Source organism: Caretta caretta, chromosome 12 (genome assembly GCF_965140235.1).
Source record: "Caretta caretta isolate rCarCar2 chromosome 12, rCarCar1.hap1, whole genome shotgun sequence".
Classification (NCBI taxonomy): domain Eukaryota; kingdom Metazoa; phylum Chordata; order Testudines; family Cheloniidae; genus Caretta; species Caretta caretta.
In genome coordinates, this window is record NC_134217.1 from 31,705,551 (window position 1) to 31,727,249 (window position 21,699).

The following is a 21,699-nucleotide window of genomic DNA, read 5'->3' on the forward strand; positions in this document are numbered from 1 at the left end:
GATCATTGATTTCTGTCTCAAGGGACAGAAGGTTGAGATAGTCTGGCAGAAGATATGAAGATGTGTATTTTGAATAAATCAAAGTAGTACGTGCTACACATATGTGGCAGCATATGCCACAAGGGAAAGCGACCAGTCGGCTGTCTCTTCCCTCCTGTCTTCTGGAAACATTATGGTTTCTGGAAAGCCACCTAAAGTCATTTCCCTGGAGATGATAGAACTTGACTTGGTGGTAACTTCGCATCTCTCAGACCACAGGGCTGTGAAGGGTCTATGGCAGAATTTTCCCAGACGGGGAAACCCAAGACAGCAGGATCCTTTGATCTTATGATTCTTCCTAACATGCGTTGCTGTCTTCCACTGAATTTGATTATCCTTTTTTGTATTTATAACTTAATTTTACTGGAAATAATCTTAAAGTAACAGTACTAATGAGGTCAGCCTGAAACCTTAGTTTCTTTTTTCCTCTTCTGACATTCAGCGTGTAAGGTCCTTGAGACTTCTTTTGCAGATTTTATATTTTATTTCAATAAAAGCTGTAAGAGGTCCATTTGTCAAATCACCATATGTATCCAGCATTGCTGGGAGCATAACAAAGGCTGTGTAGTACCATTGCGCAGCAGAGCCAAAAAACCATGCAAAGATATTGATAATTGATTCAATTTTATATAGGTGAAAAACTAGCTTTTCCCTCCTAGTGTGAAGGTAATGTGTTTTGTCTGTAGAAAGATAATAATCCTATGAACCACTTCTACGCTCTCTATTAGAGAATAGTACAGCTTGCACTTGAATATAATGCCCATGTCAACTCAGCTTTTTAAACACTCATCTTAAAAAAAGTCTTTTAAGGACTAGGAAGGTTTTCCTGAGACTTCAAGTTAAGTTGGAGGAAATGAAAAAGTCACAAAGATACTGTCAATTAAAGTGTTTATCCTGATATACCTACCCTGGAAAAAGCATCTTCAAACATGAAAGCTGTTTTCTTTCCATTAAAAAGTTTTCATTACATTTGGTTTCCATAGAGACTAACATAGCTGGGTTTTTTCCCCACAACATTAAGGAATGAACATTTGGTGTGCTTTATTTCCCAACAATGTTCTTCATGAGACTCTTCGTTTATTAAAAAAATAAAATAAAAGAGAACTAAATTGAAACCTTGCAACAATATCTGTATGCGGGAGACGACTTGATTTACAAGCTTAGGTAATTTCATTTTTGTTCACACTCCTCCAATTGAAAGGCCACCACAAACAGTATTACAGCAATGAAGGAAAGAGATGGGGAATTTATCAAGCCATTTATCAAATTATTTTCACAGTCTATCAAAGTTACAAACACACTAAAGAGGAAACACAAAGAGTATGTTCAAACAGGAAAGTGTAGCAGAGCGAGCAGCAAGTCTGCAGGGTACCTTCCTACCACAACCACAGAGCAATGAGACTGCCAACACTGCAGGCACTTAGGCAAACCCATTTCACCAATTTGAATGGGCTGACGTAACGACTCTCCATAAACTAAATCCTGAGCACTGTAGACATTGGATAATTATTTGATGAAGCAGGTATTTGAGAAAATGAAATATAAAAACCAATTAAGCAAAAGATAGGAGCAAGGAGGGTGAAATTCACCTCTCTACAGAAGGCCTGTGTAATGTCTATAAGTCTCACTTAAACCCTGGAAACAGGGCTTGAGTAGCACTTAAGTGCTGCAGGTCCTCTGCACAAGGGTGAATTGTGTTCAGGGAGAGAAAGAAGGGAGGGTGAGAGAGAAGGGCAATGCACATGCTTCAAAGAAAACAGCTCTAAACTAAGCATCCTCAACAGCAGGTCTCAGTAGATGATGATGTTGACAAAGAAGGAAAAAGGTAAACAAAAAACAACTGAGATTGAAGGAACCAGTCTAGTAAGAAATCTTTAATTTCTAGTCAGCTTTAAAGGGTTTGAGAAGGTTGATTTTTTTTTTAACAAACCAGTTCAAGTACATGCCTTCAGATTATAAAAGTACCTGAAATTGCCTAGAATATCAGCATGCATAGCTTGTTAGTATTTACATATATTTACATAGGAAAACAAGAGAAAGATCTACAGTTATTTACAGTCTACATAGGAGAAGAGAAAGGCAGCATAATTGTATTTCCTAAAATACAGTAGTTGAATAGTCAGCACATGCATATTAAGATATATTTGCATGATAGAACGCAAATGTTTTAAGACATACCTTTTAAACTCTCTATGCTAAGGTATAGCATAATAAAGGTAATTTTTTGTTTTGTTTTGTTTCTATTCTATTTGCATCAAGTGCTTTAAAATGTTCACTAACACAGCGCAGCATTACTTATCCTGGCAATTAAAGCAACAGTACACACAATAATTTCCTACTAACTAGCAACAAGCTGCTGGTGAATGAAATATCTATTGTTTCTCATTATCCATTGACCAACATACAGGGATCTCTCCTTGTAAAGGCAGTGCCTAAGCTATCACCATTAATTATAGAAGTAATATAAATGAGACTCTACAGTATGTACTAAATGAAATATTAACAAGGCCAGTGTCTTTGAGCCTTAAAGATGCACTAACGGGGCTCGCTTTACAGCAGGCTATCTATGAAAATCACACATACATAATACAGGAGTGCTTGGCATATAGCGCTAAGCCTAGACATTAGAGGCCTGTTTACTAGATCTGTATTATTGCACAATACATTCCCTTAATTAGTTTCTGGAAGACAGTTAATAGTTAATTTCTAATCATGATATGTCCCCATCATGACACCCTGTGGTTTTTTTCAATGCATTTTAGTGCCGAGCTGTATATATGTATATCAACAGATAAAAATCAGTCCTTATCTTTAAAACCTAAACAAACAGCTTTTTACATACTTGCCCTAAAAGGTCATTTGCTCAAAAAGCATATTGCTGTTTCGTTTTTTTTCTCTCACAGCTGAAATCATATTCAGGCTAAAATGATTCTGTACAAAATAAGAGAGGAAGCCAATTGTTGGTTTCTTCTGTACTGAGATGACATTCTTTGCAATACTGTGCATGAAAAAGGTCTTAATTCTCACCAGTAATAGTATTAAAAGGCTATATAAATATATACAGCATATACAGGAGTGTATGAATACGTACATTTATATAAAGTGTGTATATATATATATATAAAATTAACGTTAGGTACAGCAAAAACTTAGAACAGTTCAAGTCAACATAAATTATTCATTGAAACTATGTGTCAATAAATTCTTCTTCATTTCCAATTAGCTTTCAGCATTCACATATATCTGAGCATCAATGGACCCTATTTTGAATGTTTTAGTGAGAGCAGTGTGTCTGATTTTTCTTTGTGGTAAGTTACATGTGTTACTGATAAGAATTCTGACCTGTGTGTCAAATACATGTTTGCCCGTTAATATCTGGGCCTGGTTTGATTGGCTATATAGTTCAATGTGATTTCCAATATGTCCTTGGGATTCCCCTTTTGACCAATTGAATGTTTTGTGCGATGTATCCTTGCATGGGATTATGGTACAGATTCCAAAAGCTCTGGTGATGGGAGCTTACCCAGCACAATCTACCCCTGATATTGCTGCCTTTGATGCCCAAGAGTGCCGGCTCCTTGGCACTTTGCCCTGAGTGCCAATGGCCACTTTTGGGAAATGGAACAAGGAATCCACTTTTTGGATATGAATGTACCAAGGTCAACCTAAGCTTGTCCATGCCCCAAAATGGAATGAAACAAACAATGCTAGTTCTCCAACAGTAACTCTCAAATCCCAAGAATAGGGAACGATATGAAGTAGTACACTGCTGCTAAGCACTATGATACAGCAATAACAGCCAGGGAGGAACAACCATCATGTCCATAGTCATCAGTGGGGTGGAATAATGATTTTATAAAATCAGGTGAAAACAGTGCCTAGTATTTTGGAGACAAAAATTAAGCAGAGTCGATCACTGTGAAAGGCTGAGCCCTGTTAAAATGCCAAATCAGCAAGTCCTGAAGTGCTCTGCTGCTGTTTAAATGCTGGTTGTACAATGTCACATTGTTTCCCTTCAAAAAGTAGTTAAAGATCAAGGAAATAGTTTTCAGAAACAGATCACCCACTTTAGTAAGATATTTAGAAAGAGGAAGAGATACATTTTGGGAAATAGGTAACTTGCTATAAGTATCCCCGTGTGCAATTTGGCCCCTTGTAATATATGCAAAGGTGTTGGAGCAATGAACCCATCGAACATCCTCCTTTGTGCTGTTTCCTTTTCTGTCATCTACATTTGGGATGCTCACCTGTACTTCAGCTGACAAGTTTTTCAGGAGACATGCAAATTTGTATGAGGGAGAGCATTGCTAAGCTCCCTTTTCCATTTGAGTTGGGCAAAAGACCCATCGGGTGTGCGTGAGATCAGAATAGGGCCCAGTGTTGCAAAGGATTTAGGATTTCATACTGCTGAACTGTGGAGTTTCTACAATAAAGAAAAATATGTACGTTAAACATGTCTTTTATCGGATATTTTGAAAACCTGGTTCTACATCTTTTAAGCACTTTAATAATAGTTTATAATATAGTACTTTACACTTAGTGCTTTTCATCCAAAGATCTCAAAGCACTTTACAGACACGAATTAATCCTCACAACAGCCCTGTGAGGTGGGTAAATAATATTACCCCCTGCCGCATTTTACAGCAGGGAAACTGATGTGCACACAGGTTACGTGACTTGCCCAAGTACACACAATGAGTCAGTGTCATGGTCAGGAATACAGCCTGGGTTTCCCGGCTTTCAAGCCAGTGCTGTATTTTGCTATGGAAAAAGGGTAGGCAATCTTTGTTTGACCCAGGATGTTGGAAGTATGTAGTTTTTAAAAACAATTCATTGACATTATTAATATCATCTTGACTGTTGCATAACACAAACACCAAAGTGCCATTATCAAAATACATTTATTGCAATGGAAACATTTTCTTTTGCAAAGTTAAAACCTAGAGTGTAGTTTAAATATAACTGAATATACTGAATACCATTGAAATAATCACTCAGTCTTAATGCCTCAGCAGTAGAAAACAAATCCTCTTTTGTGAACTGTTGCAGTTTTCCTACTCAGGGAATATAAAGTATTTATCTGCTATAATATATGTAAAGTGTGAAGAGGTCTTAGCGACTCTGTGTAAAGTTACCCCTTGAAACCAACTAGGAAATATTTTGCAAGTACAGAAGCCTTTATATTTTGAGCCTTTGTTGTAAAATATTTTGGGGAATTAATTGAAAAGGAATGGATCAGAGTAAATAAGCAAATCTTCTAGATTTTAGTTTAAGTATTGTACTGTCTTTTAAGAGACTACACTGGTTGATACGGAGGGTTTCTGAGGAAAAAGAGATTGCAGCGATTTCTCTGATTTTGATGTGGTTCAATAAGACCTTTGAAAAGGTGGTAATTACGGAGCTAGTTCGGGTCAGGTTTTCTTGCTGGCTGTTGGGTATAGGTCGCACCTTGAGTGAAGTGATTCTTATTTGTCATTCAATCAGACCTGGCAGTTCAGAAGTGGCATTTTTTGATTACAGATATGGTTTCAATTTACCATATTCACCCGAGTCTCTACTTCACATTTCTCTATTGAAGAAACAACCCGGGAGTCCTGTTTGCTTATTTTACATTAATACATATATTCTCAGGCCAACAGTGTCATTTGGGGAGTGCTGTGGGTTGGAGTACTGTAAACAGAGGTAAGCAGTTCTGATATAATGATGCCATGTATGAGATTAAAACTGTACACTGCATTGTACAAGAGAGAACCATCTGAACACCACACCCACTACCCTTTGGCAGCAACAACATGTATTTCAAAGAGAAATGTATTACTTTTAATAGTATTCTTAAAAGTTTATTTTGATTGGATTTGATTTTTACCCCAGGAGGCTAATTAATCTTGTCATCTAATAAGAAGTCCTTAGTAACAAAATGTGAAATATAGCAAATAAGATCCTAGGCTGAGTTCTCTCATTTCCCACTGGCTTCCACAGCAGCTTATGCTTCTCAGAAACTCTCAAGATTGGCTTCTAAAAGTGCTTCAGGACACTGGGAAATCCTAAAGGCCGAATGAATTACCGATGGGGAGTAATGATTTATAATTGCTAATGTTTATAGAGACGTCTGCTGCTATGTCCATTGGTTGTTTTAGGCTATGCCCACATAGACATGTGAATCATACAAAATGAATACCAATTCATACTTACTATTTTAAACATTTTTAATGTGGTAACTAGAGAAGGGAATGGATGTATATTGAGAGGAACATGAACTAAAATCCAAGTTCTGGACATCCTTCACTTTGGGGTTACTAGAAATTCAAATCTAGATTCAAATTTTGTGACTTGAGCCCAATTTTATTATAGAACAGGAGCCAAAGCCTCTTCTTTCAAGTTGCAATCTCAAACATTACATTCCCAACCATCTGCAGCATGCTTTTGTGCAGGCAGGCAGTCTGGGTTGGCATGTATGTTTCCAGAAGCACATCATGTAGTTGGACCTAGTTTGCATGTGCAGAACCAGGGTTGTAAAGAAATGATTGGCTACATTTTCAGCTACTGATTTACCCGAGCTGAAGAAATGGCTGTATGTTTATAAAATTGTAAGAGCAGTTTTAGAGTCCGCTTTAGAAAATGTGAAGTTGATCATTCGGGAGACGATCTCCTTGCATGTTGTTTTCCAACTAGGACTTATACAATAGACCTTTCCTATGGAATCAGTAATTACCCAGTGCAGAGATACCAACAGATAAACTACAAAACATTGGGTTTCCACCATCTACCAGAGTGGCTTTAAGATCCATCTTAAGTGTGTTATTCAGAGGCACGGAAAGGGCGTGAAAAGTGCCATTTATTCCATGATGTGGAATATGTGCTTATTACCTCATCTCTCCACTGCTGTATAATAAATTATTCCAATCTAGGTAGCATGTTCACAATGCAGCTGTTTTAATCTGCTGTTTTTTGCATCTCAAAAGTGTTTGCTTTACCTAATAGACCTGAGATGAATAACAAGGAAAGCTTGAATAGTTTTAAGGAAGCACTTGCCTTTTCATTTTACCAGAGCTGCTTGCTTTGAATTTGGATCTTGTCACAAATATTTTCCTCTCTTATAATTTTGAATTCACATGTTTCCAGTGACCACCTTTCAAAATGCACTATGTCAAACTTGCCGTTAGGATATTTGCATACAAACCCTTACTCTTAATTGTTCATTACATAAAATAAATCACATCTTTTTCAATCTCCATTGCTTTGCAATGTTCAGTTCTATTGGTATGCCATTAATACTGTTTAGAATGGTGCCTATTCATTTGTGGTTGATGAATATACGGGTACATTATAACTTTTGTTTCTTTTATTTATATGCTTCATTTTTAAACCTGCTTCAGAACAGGTCTCTAATTTTAGAAAATAAACATGCACTTGAAAATAGACAAATCTGAAAACTAAACATTAACTGTATACTATGTTTTCTTATCAGGAACATAAATAGTAAGTTAGAATACTAATGGGTGCATTACATATATTAATGAGGTTTTTTTACCATATACTGTCTATCAAGAACTCCGTTTATTTTACCATTAAGATACTCGATTTTCATTTTATTCAGTGCCATCAGCTACAAATTGATAGCTAGCAGTTAGCAAATAAATGCCTACAAACTCGTAGCTACTTAACATTTTTATCCCAACAAAGGATTTTGGAAGGATGGATAATTTAGATTTTTGAGGCTCAAGTATAAACAAACAGAAACTGCTTTATAAATCCCACCCTGCAGTAGTTTAAGATTGTACTGCAAATCTGACAAATGATTTGTGAAAGAGAATGATGAACCCTTATTACCAAGACACTCTTTAACTTAAGCCAAAACAAGATTCCTGGGTAATTTTATATACACTATAAAGATTGATGGCATGGGACTAGCCTGGCAGCTTTCAAATGTTTGACTGGATCGGAAATGGCATTCAGGCATGATTAAAGATTCAGCTGGACTCCTCAGAAATTCTTTATCCTGTGTATTCATCATTCTAACTCACTACTTTTGTTACAGGTTAAAGATGGCTGACCCCCCCAGCTTTGGTGATTAGCACCACATACAACTGACAGTCTTCTGATAAAAAAAAAAAAAGTGTTTTGGTTGCCCAGACCTTCTATCATTGTTTATAAGTTTTCTTTTTAAATCACAATAGATCATGGACATTTGTGACAACTGACAAGCTCACTGTTTAAGACTTTTTTAATGGAGTTGTTAACATTAATTCTTTTATATGGTACTTTAATCTGTTTCAAATTATGTACTGACATGGCACAAACCGCTTTGGCATTGGAAGTCATTCATCGGTGATTAAAGTGCTCTTTTTAGCAGTTTAAGAATGTTTCATCTTGTATCAGCAGTATGGAATTGTTTACTAATTAGATTCCCTGACATCCTGTTTTGTCTTATGCTGATGATATGTGAACCGGAAAGCTGATGAGCAAAAAATTAAAACTTGTTATTAAACTGTCATATAATGGCTTACCATATAAAGGTATCACTCAAATGACAGTGCTGATGAAGGATAAACAATGTTTGCTGAGAAAAAAAGTGTTCTCCCAATCCGTTTAAGTATGTGTGGTTGTGTTGGCATTTTGAGGGCTCTGCATTATAAACCCCTCCTAAAGCACTTTGGGTTCCAGTTGGATTTAAAGGGATACTTTGTCCCCTCAAAGCCTTCGCACTCAGTAGGGCAGCATGGTCTAATGGCCTGAGCACAAGACAAAGAGCCAGGAACTCATTAGTTCTAATCACCTTTTTGACACTGGCTCCTTCTGTAGCTTTGGGCTAGGCCCCTGTGAGTATGTCCACACTGCAATTAAACGCCCATGGCTGGCCCATGTCGTCTGACACGGGCTATGGCTCTGTTTAATTGCGATATAGATGTTTGGGCTCCAGCCTCCCCGTGGGTCCCAGAGCCCAGGCTCCAGCCCGAGCCCAAACATCTACACCATAATTAAACAGCCCCATAGCCCAAGCCAGCTGACATGAGCCGCCACGGATGTTTAAATGTAAACCTGGGGTGTGTGTCTGTTTCCCCACCTGTTGAAATGTGGTCAGTAATACTGATGTGCCTGTAGGGATGTTCTGAGCTTTAATTACTTAGTGTTAGTGCGTTGCTCTGAAGATGTCAATGCTAAATATTATTAGTTTCACCCACCACATTGTTTGCTTCTGTGGGATAAATATGATTTAACTTCCCTTCTTAAGGACAAAAAAAAAGTATTGTTCTCTTGATGATAAAGCTGCTGTGCTCGTTTCTCCAGAATAGCCCACATAATGAGCACAACATTTGGAAGTAGGTGAAGTAGCACTTGACATAGTAAGAAACAATGGAAGCTTTAAATGGTAAAATATTGCAGTCTTCCAGCTTCACATCCTTTATCTTCACTTTAAATAAAGATGTCCGTGCACCAGCACTCATGTTGTGTTCACCTGGAGCTTAGCTTTGTCGGGTTTACAGGACCAGACCCTGAATTGGTATCTACCAGTTACATTATGGGATATTTGGCCCCTATTAACTACTGAAGATTTTGTTAAAAAGTGAGTTTGGTTCATCAGAAGTTAAAAAATCATAAACTACAGTAAAACTTCCATTTTATGAATGAGCTCACTTCTGATTAAATCTAGCCTGAGCTAGCTAGAAAGCTGCTTTTCAGCCACAGTATAGCAATTAGTCTTTGGCGTTAAACATACGTTTTATTTTACTCTTATGAAAATCCTGTGGGATAGAATACAAAAACAATAACTTTCTATGGGTGTTTTGAACCACTCTATGAAATTGGATGGAATACTTAGGCTGTGGAACTCTACAGAAAGCCTATAATTATCTGTAAATTATATTACTTTTATTGTAATTGCTATAGAACCATATTACATTGTGGTAGGTGTTATTGCTACTAGATTCTACCAAACACATTTATAAAGGCATTGTTTCCTCAAATAAATGATTTGGTTTAATAAAATCATTTTAATATTTAGCAATTTAACCTGAAAAGGCTCTTTTGTCCAGAAATAATCTTATTTTTCCTCATTGCACCAGCCAATATTGGTGGTGTCCCAACAGACCATTTCTGAGTCGTCATTCTCAGCTTATTCCCATCTTGAGAGAAGAATATGGACCCTACAAAAATGTAATGTACCTTTCTTTGCCATGCTACATAATTTGAGAGCAAAGGAGAAACCCAACTTGAGGACAATTCAGACTCAAAGCTGCCACTGAAAGATGAGAACATTAAATATGTGGTTTGGTTGCCACTCCATCACTGGCTGATCCATTAGCAGCATTGTGAGAGGCCATGGTTATAATCATTGGAACTGAGAGAAGAAAATAATTTGGAGGAAAAGAGAGTGAAGCCCATTCTTGCCCCCTATCAAATCTCATTTCAGTAACATCTATTTTCTCTTTAGTTACCTTTTCTATCATACTCGATAGCCTCTCTATTCTGATTCTTAATTTGTTGCCACATATGGCACAGGACTATGATGTACATTAATAATCATCAGATCCTGGATAAACTGTATTGGTTTTAAATTAGAGCTGCGTACAAGGTGTTTCGCAATGAGCTCCATCCTAATTATAGCTGGCAAAGCAAAGTGGTTTCTTGCCCTCTTTACAGCTTTTCTGACACAGCTTTGCCAATCCTGATGATGCAATATCCCACCACAGGCACGCATGCACTCTCTAAAAAGTTATGGCCTCAACTGTTAATCCCTCCGCTTTCCATCAGAAAAATTCAAAGCGATCAATTTTCCTCATTGGAGCTTAGATTTTTGAATAATAATTAAAAAAAGCTGCCTCCACAGCTCTAATCTATTTGTTATATTTCTTAGTGATTTACAAGACGCTAGAAGTAGGTCTTAGAAGGATGGCAAAACCGCTGGATAGCATTGAATCTCTGCAAATTAAGAACTACACTCTCTGTGCGCAGTAGATAAACATTCTCACACAGCAGTGGTGACAGCTGCCACAGTAAAATTGTTGACCAAAGATATCTGGACAGTTTGGGCACAGATCCCATTAGCACTTTACATGATAGGCCTTAATTGGAATGTCCGGGTTAATATTGTACAAGAGATTTTAAAGATATAAAATACGTCAGTCTGGATTGCTTATCAAAACTAGGAAGTGGTGGATATTAAGTAGTTTGGTAAGTAGGGTTTTTTTTGTTCCAAAGGAAAATCAGGAAGGTTTTACATGGTGTGTGTGTTGCTTTTAAATTTTTGTGTTTGTTTCACATAATCCCAGCTGGCCAGATCCTGAAGTTCTATTCAGGCAAGATTCTCACTGAAGTTGCAGAACGTTTTGTCTGAGTAAAGATGGCATAGACCTTGGACCCCTGTATTTTGAGTTTGCTTTAAGAGGTGCAAAAAAAGAAACAAGGTCACCAAGGTGTATTCAAATTGGCTTCCAGATAGTAATGTAGTGTCTTTAACACTACCATCCAATACCCTTAACACTGTCATGCTGTGAGTTACCTGTCAGTTGCAATGCTTTTTATGGGTATTTTAATAAGACACATGGCTTCATAGGACCACAGTCAAAATTAGAACTATAATATGTTTTTTTGTTTGTTTCTTTTTTTCAATTCTAGCAACAAGGAGCTGCCACAACTGTCTACTGTGCCACCGCTCCAGAGCTGGAGGGCCTGGGAGGAATGTACTTCAACAACTGCTGTCGCTGTTTGCCATCACAAGAGGCCCAGAATGAAGTGATGGCTGCAGCCTTGTGGGAGCTAAGCGAGAGACTGATCCAAGAACGAATTGGCAGGCAGTCCAAATAACAGGGAGCTTCTGCAAGGATCAAAACACACAGAGTATGTGCACACTAGAAAACTGCCAACTCTGGAGCCTTTCCAATCTTATCATCTCAAGGGTTTCCATATACCTCAGATACAGATTAGCTTGTGTTAAATGAAATAATATCAGTCAGAACATAGTGAAAAATGCTAAGTACTAATGGGAAGTGGGGAATACTGTGAGTTAAAGGGACAGTATCGCTTTCTGGGGTTTAGTTAGTCTTGGTTCTCTTTCTTTTGGTTATAGCCCGTTCAAAGCATAATTCAAGGAGGCATCTTTTGAGTTATTTTAGAAGAGCAATGCAGAGTATATTTTTTGATGCTTTGATTAATGGCTACATGAATAGCCCCAAAATAACATGGGATTTCCTCTATAGTGTGGTAATTATTTGCTGTTAGGCCTTATGCACTGATCAGGAGATGATAGCGCTGCTTATTTTTTTCCCTACTAAGTTTTTATTGGGTGTGGCAAATAAAAACAAAATTAATAGTAATAAAGAACGCAAGCTTCCCTGCCCTTGGCTGCTGGCTGCAAATATAACTGTGCTGTCTAGAAAAGGAAGGTGCAAAAAGACATTTGAACAGAAATGGTAAAATCAGATTTACTCCATTGCTAATTATTAAATATGCAGGTTTTCCTTAAAAGATTATAATAAAAGGTATGTTGCAAACCATTCCCTAAATATTGTTGCTTTAGGAAAAGATGATGTTGTCTCCTTAAGAACACACAGGGTGTAATCAGGGGTTTAAAAGTTGTTCCTTCCATTTCTTGGTTCACAGTTTTAAAGAGTTTGTTTTGTTGTCTTTCAAGGTTCACAGTTCTCCTGATACTGCATCCTGTTCAAAGTTTTTTTTTTCTTTCAATTTAAATTTAGTAAAAGAACATGCTTGAATATTGTCACCTGAAGAGAAAGTTTGTCTTGTTTCTGCAAATGTTTTAGTTCCATTTTTTTAGAAAAGAAAACTTGAGGAAAAATAAAGAGCTTCTTGTCGATGCCATGAAAACGCTGTTTTTTTTCTTGTTTCTTTCTGAGTTCATATTTTGTTTTTTGTGCTTTGTAGCTGTCTTCATGCCAAAAAGTTGTCTTAAGCCATCAGCATTCCAGCATCATTTTTCTATAAACAAAACAGAAATAAAGATTGTAAATAGAACCTTAGTTCACTCCATTATTACTCATGTTATTGATAATTGTTCTCTCTTCTATGAGTTTCCTCCTCTAGATTCATGAAGTGGCTTAGGTTTGATTAGCTGGTGGATGGGTGTTAAAACCTAACAGCACACTAAATAAATAGCCTAGTCCCTTTCCATCATACTAAATGCCCATTTTAATAATAATAACAATAATAATAATACACTTTGTTTTGAGTGCTTTTATTTTCAGCTTGTGTGTAATCCAGTCCAGAATATAGAAGACTAAAATGTTGCAGCACTGCACAAGGGCTAGAGAGGGCATTAGAGGTGCTCCCCCTTTTTGTGCCCACATACAGGCACTGATTACATTCCCTGAGAACAAGCCTAGCACCAGCTGTAGACATGGGGAGCTGAAGATGGGGGTATTGCCCGCCTTCTACACCAACTAGGAGAGCAGGCCCCATATGGGGGAACCAGATGGTACACCTTTTCAAAGGGTGTGGCAGCAACCACACTCTCCCAGTGGTATTTTGACCAGCTCAGGTTCATCCCCAGACCAGTTCTCCAGCCCCCATATCATTCTCTTCCTTCATTTCCCAGACTGGTCCCAGAAGAACTGATGGTTCTCTTGCCTGACACTTTGTTGTTTCTCTACCTATGTCATGACCATTCCCAAAAGGGCCATGCACAATATAGGAACTCCATATTGAGGTCATGCAGTATTTATAAACCCTGCATAATCCACAAAGTACATGGAAACGGCTTTCAGTAAGTAAATAATTCTACCCCTTCCCCACAAACTATTTGAAGGTATCAGTCCTCATCAAGGCCCGTAAGTTTGGTGTTTCTAGGGCAAGTCATTCTGGAGTTAGGTGGGCCAGAACAAATGTGAAGAAAATAGTTTAGACGTGAGATCACCTCATTTTTTTTATGCTTCATATTTCCCAAATGCCTTGTCCAGTTTGCATCAAATTTTCCACATAAATTAAACCCTGACATTAAATCATGCCTGAAAATTTTCAGGGAGATGGGTTTAGATTGGGAAAAATTGAGTTTGGGGGCGGGTAAAAACCATTATTAAAATGGACAGCTACTTATCAGGGGAAGAGAAAGTAAGTAGCTTCCGCCACATGCTATCCTAACAATTGCATTGGCTTTCTAGTTCCTGGCAAAAAGGAGCAATCCAATAGAATACTAACAGATCTAAGACAACAGAGAAACACTGTGTCATAGGATGACATTTTTGGGTAAGTTATGAGGTGTAATTAAACGTTACTGATATTCTTCCTGAGGCCTTGGGCCTTACACTCCCACTTAGGCAGACATTAATAACTAATAATGCACACCTTGTCATTCTTCACTGCTGAAATATTGTATGCTTTTATGAGAATTTGGTACTCAGAAAGATTGCCTTCCTTCAAAGGATATCTGTTTTACCTCTTGGTAGTGGTCCACATTGGAGAGAAAAGCCTGTTTTAATCTCACAGATAGCTATATCTGTCATCAGTATGAAGGCACTGCCATGCATTTACTCTGCTGAACAGGTTCATCTGACACCTATGCCTATGGTTAACAAATGCTTAGTGACACTAATATGTTACTGTATCCAGAATTTGGATGTCAACATTTTTTCCTAGTCAAAGATTGAAGTTTTTTCCTCTCTGTTTTCTGAGCAAAGCAAGCCTGTGTAAAAATAAACTTCCTTTTTGTTTTTCCTCAAGCAAAGGGCATTCTGTTGGCCCCAAGTGGCAGAGCATCAGCGCAGGGCACTGGACTTGATGACCTCTCAAGGTCCCTTCCAACCCTGCACACTTAGAAACAGGCTGGCTAGCACCACATAAAGAAGATGCAAGGGGGATTCAAAAGGAGCAAACATTTTAAAAACATGATCTCCATGTTGATGAATGATTCATGGCATAGATAATTCTAAGCCATTGACTTTGAAAATTTTACTGTATTCTGGTATAAATTTTGGTGCAGTTGCAGTCAGCTTTATTTATTGACCAGGTTATATTTTTTTCCAGATAATTTACTGAAATTGATATATACTTAACTAATTGTAATGAACACTGGAATCAATCTGTTAGGGAGTAATATTTGCAGACAAGTGCTCTTAGGTCGAATACAAAAGCAAACTCTATAGACCTTAACTCGTATTATGCCAGCAAAACAAAAAAAGGACTGAATAAAGAAAAATAGATGGTGTTACTTATACTTTTGGAAAACAGCCAGCATGCTTTTTGCAAACACCTGGTAGTGTTAATAGTCACTTTCCATTTACCTCCATAAAAACACATATAAAAGGGGATAAAGAATGTTTCTGAGATGTATTCATAAATATGTACCAATTTATTTGCTATTATTTTCTGATGTGCGGGCAACCAAGAGGCTATAAACACTTTCTACCGCCATGGTGAGGAACTGTTCACATGCGGTTCTATCTTTTTCCTATTCTTTCATTCTGAGGTCAACATTTCCCTTTTCAATCACATGATATGTTGGGGAAGAATCAATATAGCATTTGTAGGATATCAGGCCTCACCACTCTATTAGGGGTTCAACAAGTATATGGACAAGGACGATCCAGTGGATATAGTGTGCTTGGACTTCCAGAAAGCCTTTGCCAAGGTACTATATCAAAGGCTCTTTAAGCAGTTCTGGGATCATAGAATCATAGAATATCAGGATTAGAAGGGACCTCAGGAGGTCATCTAGTCCAGCCCCAATTTTTGCCCCAGATCCCGAAATGGTCCCATCAAGGATTGAACTCACAACCCTGGGTTTAACAGGCCAATGCTCAAACCACTGAGCTATCCCTCCCCCTGAAGGTCTTCTCATGGCTGATTAAAGGATAGGAAACAAAGGGTAGAAATAAATAGTCAGTTTTCACAGTGGAGAGAGGTAAATAGCAGAGTTATCCCAAGGATCTGTACAGGGACCACTGCTATTCTGCATATTCATAAATGATCTAGAAAAGGTGGTAAAGGTGCAGACAATATAAAATTACTCAAGATAGTTAAATCCAAAACTGACTGTGATGATCTCACAAAACTGAGTCTCTAATCTGGAGTTTTGTTGCCCAAAGTCAATGCTGATTAGTGCAAAGTAATGTGCATTGGAAAACATAATCCCAACTATACAAACAAAATGGTGGGAACTAAACTAGCTGCTGCCATTCAAGAAACAGATCTTCACGTCATCTTGGATAGTTCTCTGCATTTTTTGCCTGCCGCTACACACCGAGGAGATGTTTTCAAAGAGACTACTAGGAACCATTAGGAAATGGATTGATAAGAAGACAATAAATATCAAAATGCCACTATATAAATCCATGGTGTGCCCACACCTGGTATACTGTGTGCAGTTTTGGTCACCCCATCTCAAAAATATATTAGATCTGGGAAAAGTTATAGAGAAGGGCAACAAAAATGATTAGGGGTATGGAACAGCTTCTTTATGAGGAGAGATTAAAAAGATTGTGACTGTTCATCTTAGAAAAGAAATGACTACGTGGTGATATGATAGAAGTCTATAAAATAATGACTGGTGTGGAGAAAGTGAATAAGGAAGTGTTAATTAGCCCTTTATATAACACACGAGTTGGGGGGGTCACCCTATGAAATTAATAGGCAGCAGGTGTAAGACAAAAAAAGAGGAAGTACTTCTTCCCACAATGCACAGTCAACTAGTGGAACTCATTGCCAGGGGATGTCATGAGGCCAAGACTATAACTGGATTCATAAAAGAATTAGATAAGTTCATGAAGGATATGTCTACCAATGGCTATTAGCCAGGGTGGTCAGGGATGCAACCCCATGCTCTGCGTGTCTCTAAACCTCTGAATGCCAGAAGTGGGGACTGGATGACAGGATGGCCCACTTGATGCTTGCCCTGTTTTGTTCATGCCCCATGAAACATTTGGCACAAGCCACTATTGGAAGCAGGATACTGGGCTAGATGGACCATTGGTCTGACTCAGTATGGCAGTTCTTAGGTTCTTACCCATCCCCGATAAAAGTAATTGGCAAAATGGCTAAGCATGCAAAATATGTTCTTATGTGAACATAACTCACCTGCCGATAGATGATTACAGTTGCTGTGATCATCTTCAGGCAGGTGAGTAAGCAACATCCTCTGACACCAGATAACTGACTGGCTGGAAGCGTGCATCGGAGATCAGGCGAAATCTTGGCCACATTGAAGTTAATCACCACACTCATTGCCATCAATGGAGCCAGGATTTCATCCATGTCCAGTGGGATGAAAGAATTACTACTGTGGTACACCTGAAACCTACCTGCAACTCAAAGCGTGTAAGTACCAGGAACCAACACATAAGTGGTTCTCCAGTGTCAACAATGTCTTAGTTTGCTTAGCTTTTTTTTTTATGGGACAGAAGACACATTTAATCTCTCCTGAGGCCAGGTAAGCGATTGTATTAGAGAATATCCTTCCAGCAACACTACAATAATTTGACAAGTCAAGGTTGAATAACTCTTTGTCAGGGGGTTAAGCTCATGACCTTTCAAGCCAAGCACACTTATACTAACTAGTTTACCATCAGAATGATCAATATCCTGTAAGTGAGAAAGTCTAGACTGATCTTCTTTTGTCCTTTGGTATCACTTGTGGCTTTAGCACTGATAATTATATCTGGCTGGGAAAAAATTGCTTGTACATTTCATGCTCTGTATTTGTCTTGTCAACATTCTATAGAATTACATTGTCATAATTTCAACGGCAGCCTATCAGCATTTCACAGTGTGCATAGATCTTCCACACCATCTTGAATTTACACTATAATCGTTATTTCTCCATATGTATGTTTTTTAAACCAAAAAATGGACCATAAATAATAATCTTTGCCAGGTTTCAGAGGAACAGCCGTGTTAGTCTGTATTCGCAAAAAGAAAAGGAGTACTTGTGGCACCTTAGAGACTAACCAATTTATTTGAGCATGAGCTTTCGTGAGCTACAGCTCACTTCATCAGATGCATACCGTGGAAACTGCAGCAGACTTTATATACACACAGAGAATATGAAACAATACCTCATGGCACAACTCTCTGCAGTTTCTAATCAAGCACTGTTAAAAAACCTGACCTTTTTCATTCCAGGTCTGTTGTATGTATTTTACTTCAATTTAAGTATGTTTCTGGCTTGGTATGTATTATTTTTAGTAAGGGTTCCCAAGCTACAGTGAAAGCTGAGGACATGATGCCTTATTAGAACACCTCTTGGAGTCATGGAGTTCTGAGATTGTAAAACAGATTAGGAATGCTACAGTAGTACTTGTTAATAATAAATACCAGTAGGTACATTTTTGTAGTGGTTTCCATCCCAAAGTGTTTTATGAATAGGATTGACTTCATCTGCTTCTGAAGTTCAGCCACCTTTGGGATGGGATGTGGCAGCTGTTTGACAGCACTATACGACAGGCTAGGAGGAGAAATGAAAAAGTAGTGGTCTTTAGATCTATGCCAAATGAACATTCAAATGGGCCTCACGCTGCATGTAGCTACCCATCGTTGAGAGCAGAACATCATCCCTACACCTAACCACCCTATAGTCCTATCCAAGTCTAGAATTAGAATTGCAGCAGAATTAAATTCTCTACCTGGTTCTGGTGTCTCTATCTATGGTCCACTTGACAAATGGTTTTATGGCTCTTCCTCTTTACTTGGCTTGGCCACCTCAATAGCCTTTGCACATTTTGTGTGTCTCATTGGCTTGACTACAAAGCCAGATCAAGTCCCAAGGTACCAAAAGCCAGTATGTTACCCACTAAAAATGGAGGGAGACAGCTGAAGTATGCAGCATATTGCAGAGTTGAATCCCAGTGGCAGTGGGCATCCTATGACTTATCGGTTACTGAGCTTTTCATCTAGGTTTGGGACCCACTGCACCATCATCTCACTGCCTGCCTTTGGCACTGTCCACTCACTGTTGTGAGAATCTTGATATACAATTTTAAATTCTCAAATATTTTTATTGCATTGCCCTGACCTCATTGCCAAATAACTGTTCAAACAGCTGTCCTAACTGGACTTTAACCCTTGTCCCATCCACTCCATGTGCGCGCACACACACGTACTCACCACCTCTCTTCTGACTTTATCAGCTAAAAAAATGAATTGTCTCCATCCTTTTGCCTCCTGGCCTGCAGACCTTTGCTAAGAGACTATGGGAGGACAAAGTCACAGGTAGGGGAGGTTGGTGTCCAGCGTGAACAAAGCTGGATGAGCCCCCTCAATGTATTTGCATAAGGGCCAACAAAACCTAGGCCTGTCCCTGTGGGCAAAGGAATACCATGTTGAACAGCACTGAGCCTGAATGGAAGTGCTAAGAGCATTAGAATATGCTGACTCAGTCACAGCTGGGGTGCACATGCATTACTTCAGATAGCCTCATATAGGGCAGTGTTTAAGGCAAGGACTTGGGATGCCTGGATTATGGTGATGGGTATATTCAAAATACGACAGACGGATAGATGCCTGCTGAAATCCTTCACTACAGATTGTTGCATCAATAGGAAAATATAGGCATCTCTTTGGGAGAGAGAGTGTGTTTATTCCCAGGTAAAAAAAGAAAGGAGCCTTGTGGCACCTTAGAGACGAACCAATTTATTTGAGCATAAGCTTTCGTGAGCTACAGCTCACTTCATCGGATGCATACTTTCCACAGCTCACAAAAGCTCATGCTCAAATAAATTGGTTCGTCTCTAAGGTGCCACAAGTACTCCTTTTCTTTTTGCGAATACAGACTAACATGGCTGTTACTCTGAAACCTATTCCCAGGTACAGCACCTCCCTGTTTTTAACAGTGCTAACCACATGATTTAGTGGATGACTTTTCTTGAGTTTCTCTTTTTTCCAGGTTGTAGCATCAAAAATAAGGTTTGCTGCTTTTACAGAGTACTTTCCAACTGGTGTTTCATGAATTAGCCCCACGCTTTAAAAGAGAAGATTGCTCTGGCAGAGAGAGCAGAATAGTTGTAAAAGTGTCAAGGTGTTATGAATGTCCTGATGACAGAGCCCAGTTGTTATCTGCTGGGTCGTGAGGGAGGATAGCTAATGATGTGCAGCATGTAAACCGTTTGTTGCTCTAATTCATCTGTGGGGAGGGGAGTGAAAAAGAGGGGAGAAATCCTGGGAAAATTACTTGGACAGCTGGAGATAAAGTGTGTACTGATGGAGTCATCCAGAGGTAGCTGTCAACATGAGCAGTGTTTACATATAATACAAGGCACCTCGCAAGTTTTTTTTTCTGTTCTGTGCAAAGAACTTGATTAAAACACAGTATCCTCTTACCAATTGGTCTCCATTTTTAAGTGGGGAATGCGATTTTAATCAATGCGTGGTTGGGTGGCTTTGGTACGCTCTTAAAAGAACAAAGATCAGGCTAAATCTAGCTAAAACAAGATGTACAGATCCCTTTGGCAACTCTGAATGAAATGGGAGGCAGTCATTTTATTAATTCTGCTGTGTTTTATAGACCTTTTATATGGAACACTGCCCATACAACTTCACTACCTAATTAAAAAGGGCTCATCAATGTGCTGGACAGTTGCTTATTAAAATAATAATTTTAAAAATCTCTGAAAATCAGCCACTCGAAAGGAGTAAACACAAAAGTCTGACAATATGAGTTGGTAATCTTATAAAAGAGCTATAGAAATTATACACATCTGCAATTGCCTTGGAGATAAAGTTAGCACTTTTTGACTGCTTTTGTGCTGTTGGTGTTAGGTTCGAAGTCTTATGCATCTTATAAGCAGTTACTTTATGCTTAGGAGGCTGTGAACATGGCCTGAATTAGGTGCTTTGTTCAGTACATCCAATTCTCACACCCAGCCCTTATCCCCAACCCTCCCCACCATTCCTATGCCCTTCTCTAGCTTAATCCCCCTTTACAGAATTTGGCTTGCTTAGGCCAGCTATATATCTACTTCAGTGCAGGGGGATGGACGAGGTGACTTCTTGAATCCCTTTCCTGAAACTTTCAATCTATAGACAAGACAGACAAAAAGTGGTAGTTAAGAAGTATTATCATCCCTATTTTATCTAGGCGGCACAGACGCTAAGTGACTTAGCCAAGTCACATCAGAAGGTGGTGGCAGATGCAGGAATTTTGCTCGTGAGATCTAGTCCAATCACAAAGCCACCCTTCCCCTCCATATTGCAGTGTACAAAGCCAGCACATTGATGTGACATGGGCTACTATTTTGAGTCACCAGCTATGGAGAACCCTGTTTGCTTTTCTCATGAATGGGGTTGGTAAGATATCAGAGCAGCAGCTTGCCACAAAGAATTGAGGAGAAATGGCCAGCGAGGCAGTGTCCTTCATAATTAAGGCCATTCCGGACCCTGACATGTATGTTTCATTGACTGGTTTAACTCAGCTCAGGAGTTAAAAGTATCGTCTGCCTAAAATGTATGGCAGTTTCTCAGAGCCGCATGGACGGTGTCTTTGTAGACAAGGGTAGTGCATCTTCCTCTGTGTGTCCATTCCATTTTACCTCTGGAAAGCTGAAGTCTAAATGGCTTTCATCCAATATACCATGGAACATAGCTGAAGGACTGAAAACAAGCATCATGCGCAACCGACTGGGGGAGAAATGGCCTCCCGAAGCCCTTTAGGCACCCCCAATAAAAGCTCCACATCTTGTGAATATTGGATTTTACAATGCAGACTCTGCCAGGAATTGC

General features: G+C 38.7%; 2 protein-coding genes across 2 annotated transcripts in view; one reads left to right on the forward strand and one right to left on the reverse strand.

The window, feature by feature from the left end:
* WWOX (WW domain containing oxidoreductase) overlaps positions 1 to 12,864 on the forward strand; it is a 687,014-nt gene extending 674,150 nt beyond the window's left edge. The window contains exon 9 of the mRNA XM_048817032.2: positions 11,656 to 12,864. Within this exon, the coding sequence (XP_048672989.1) occupies positions 11,656 to 11,844 (189 nt within the window). The 3' untranslated portion in view covers positions 11,845 to 12,864. The remainder of the gene's footprint in view (positions 1 to 11,655) is intronic.
* Positions 1,899 to 21,699, reverse strand: part of MAF (MAF bZIP transcription factor) — a 245,510-nt gene continuing 225,709 nt past the window's right edge. Inside the window, exon 3 of the mRNA XM_048817039.2 lies at positions 1,899 to 12,975. The gene's annotated coding sequence lies outside the window, so the exon portion shown is untranslated. The remainder of the gene's footprint in view (positions 12,976 to 21,699) is intronic.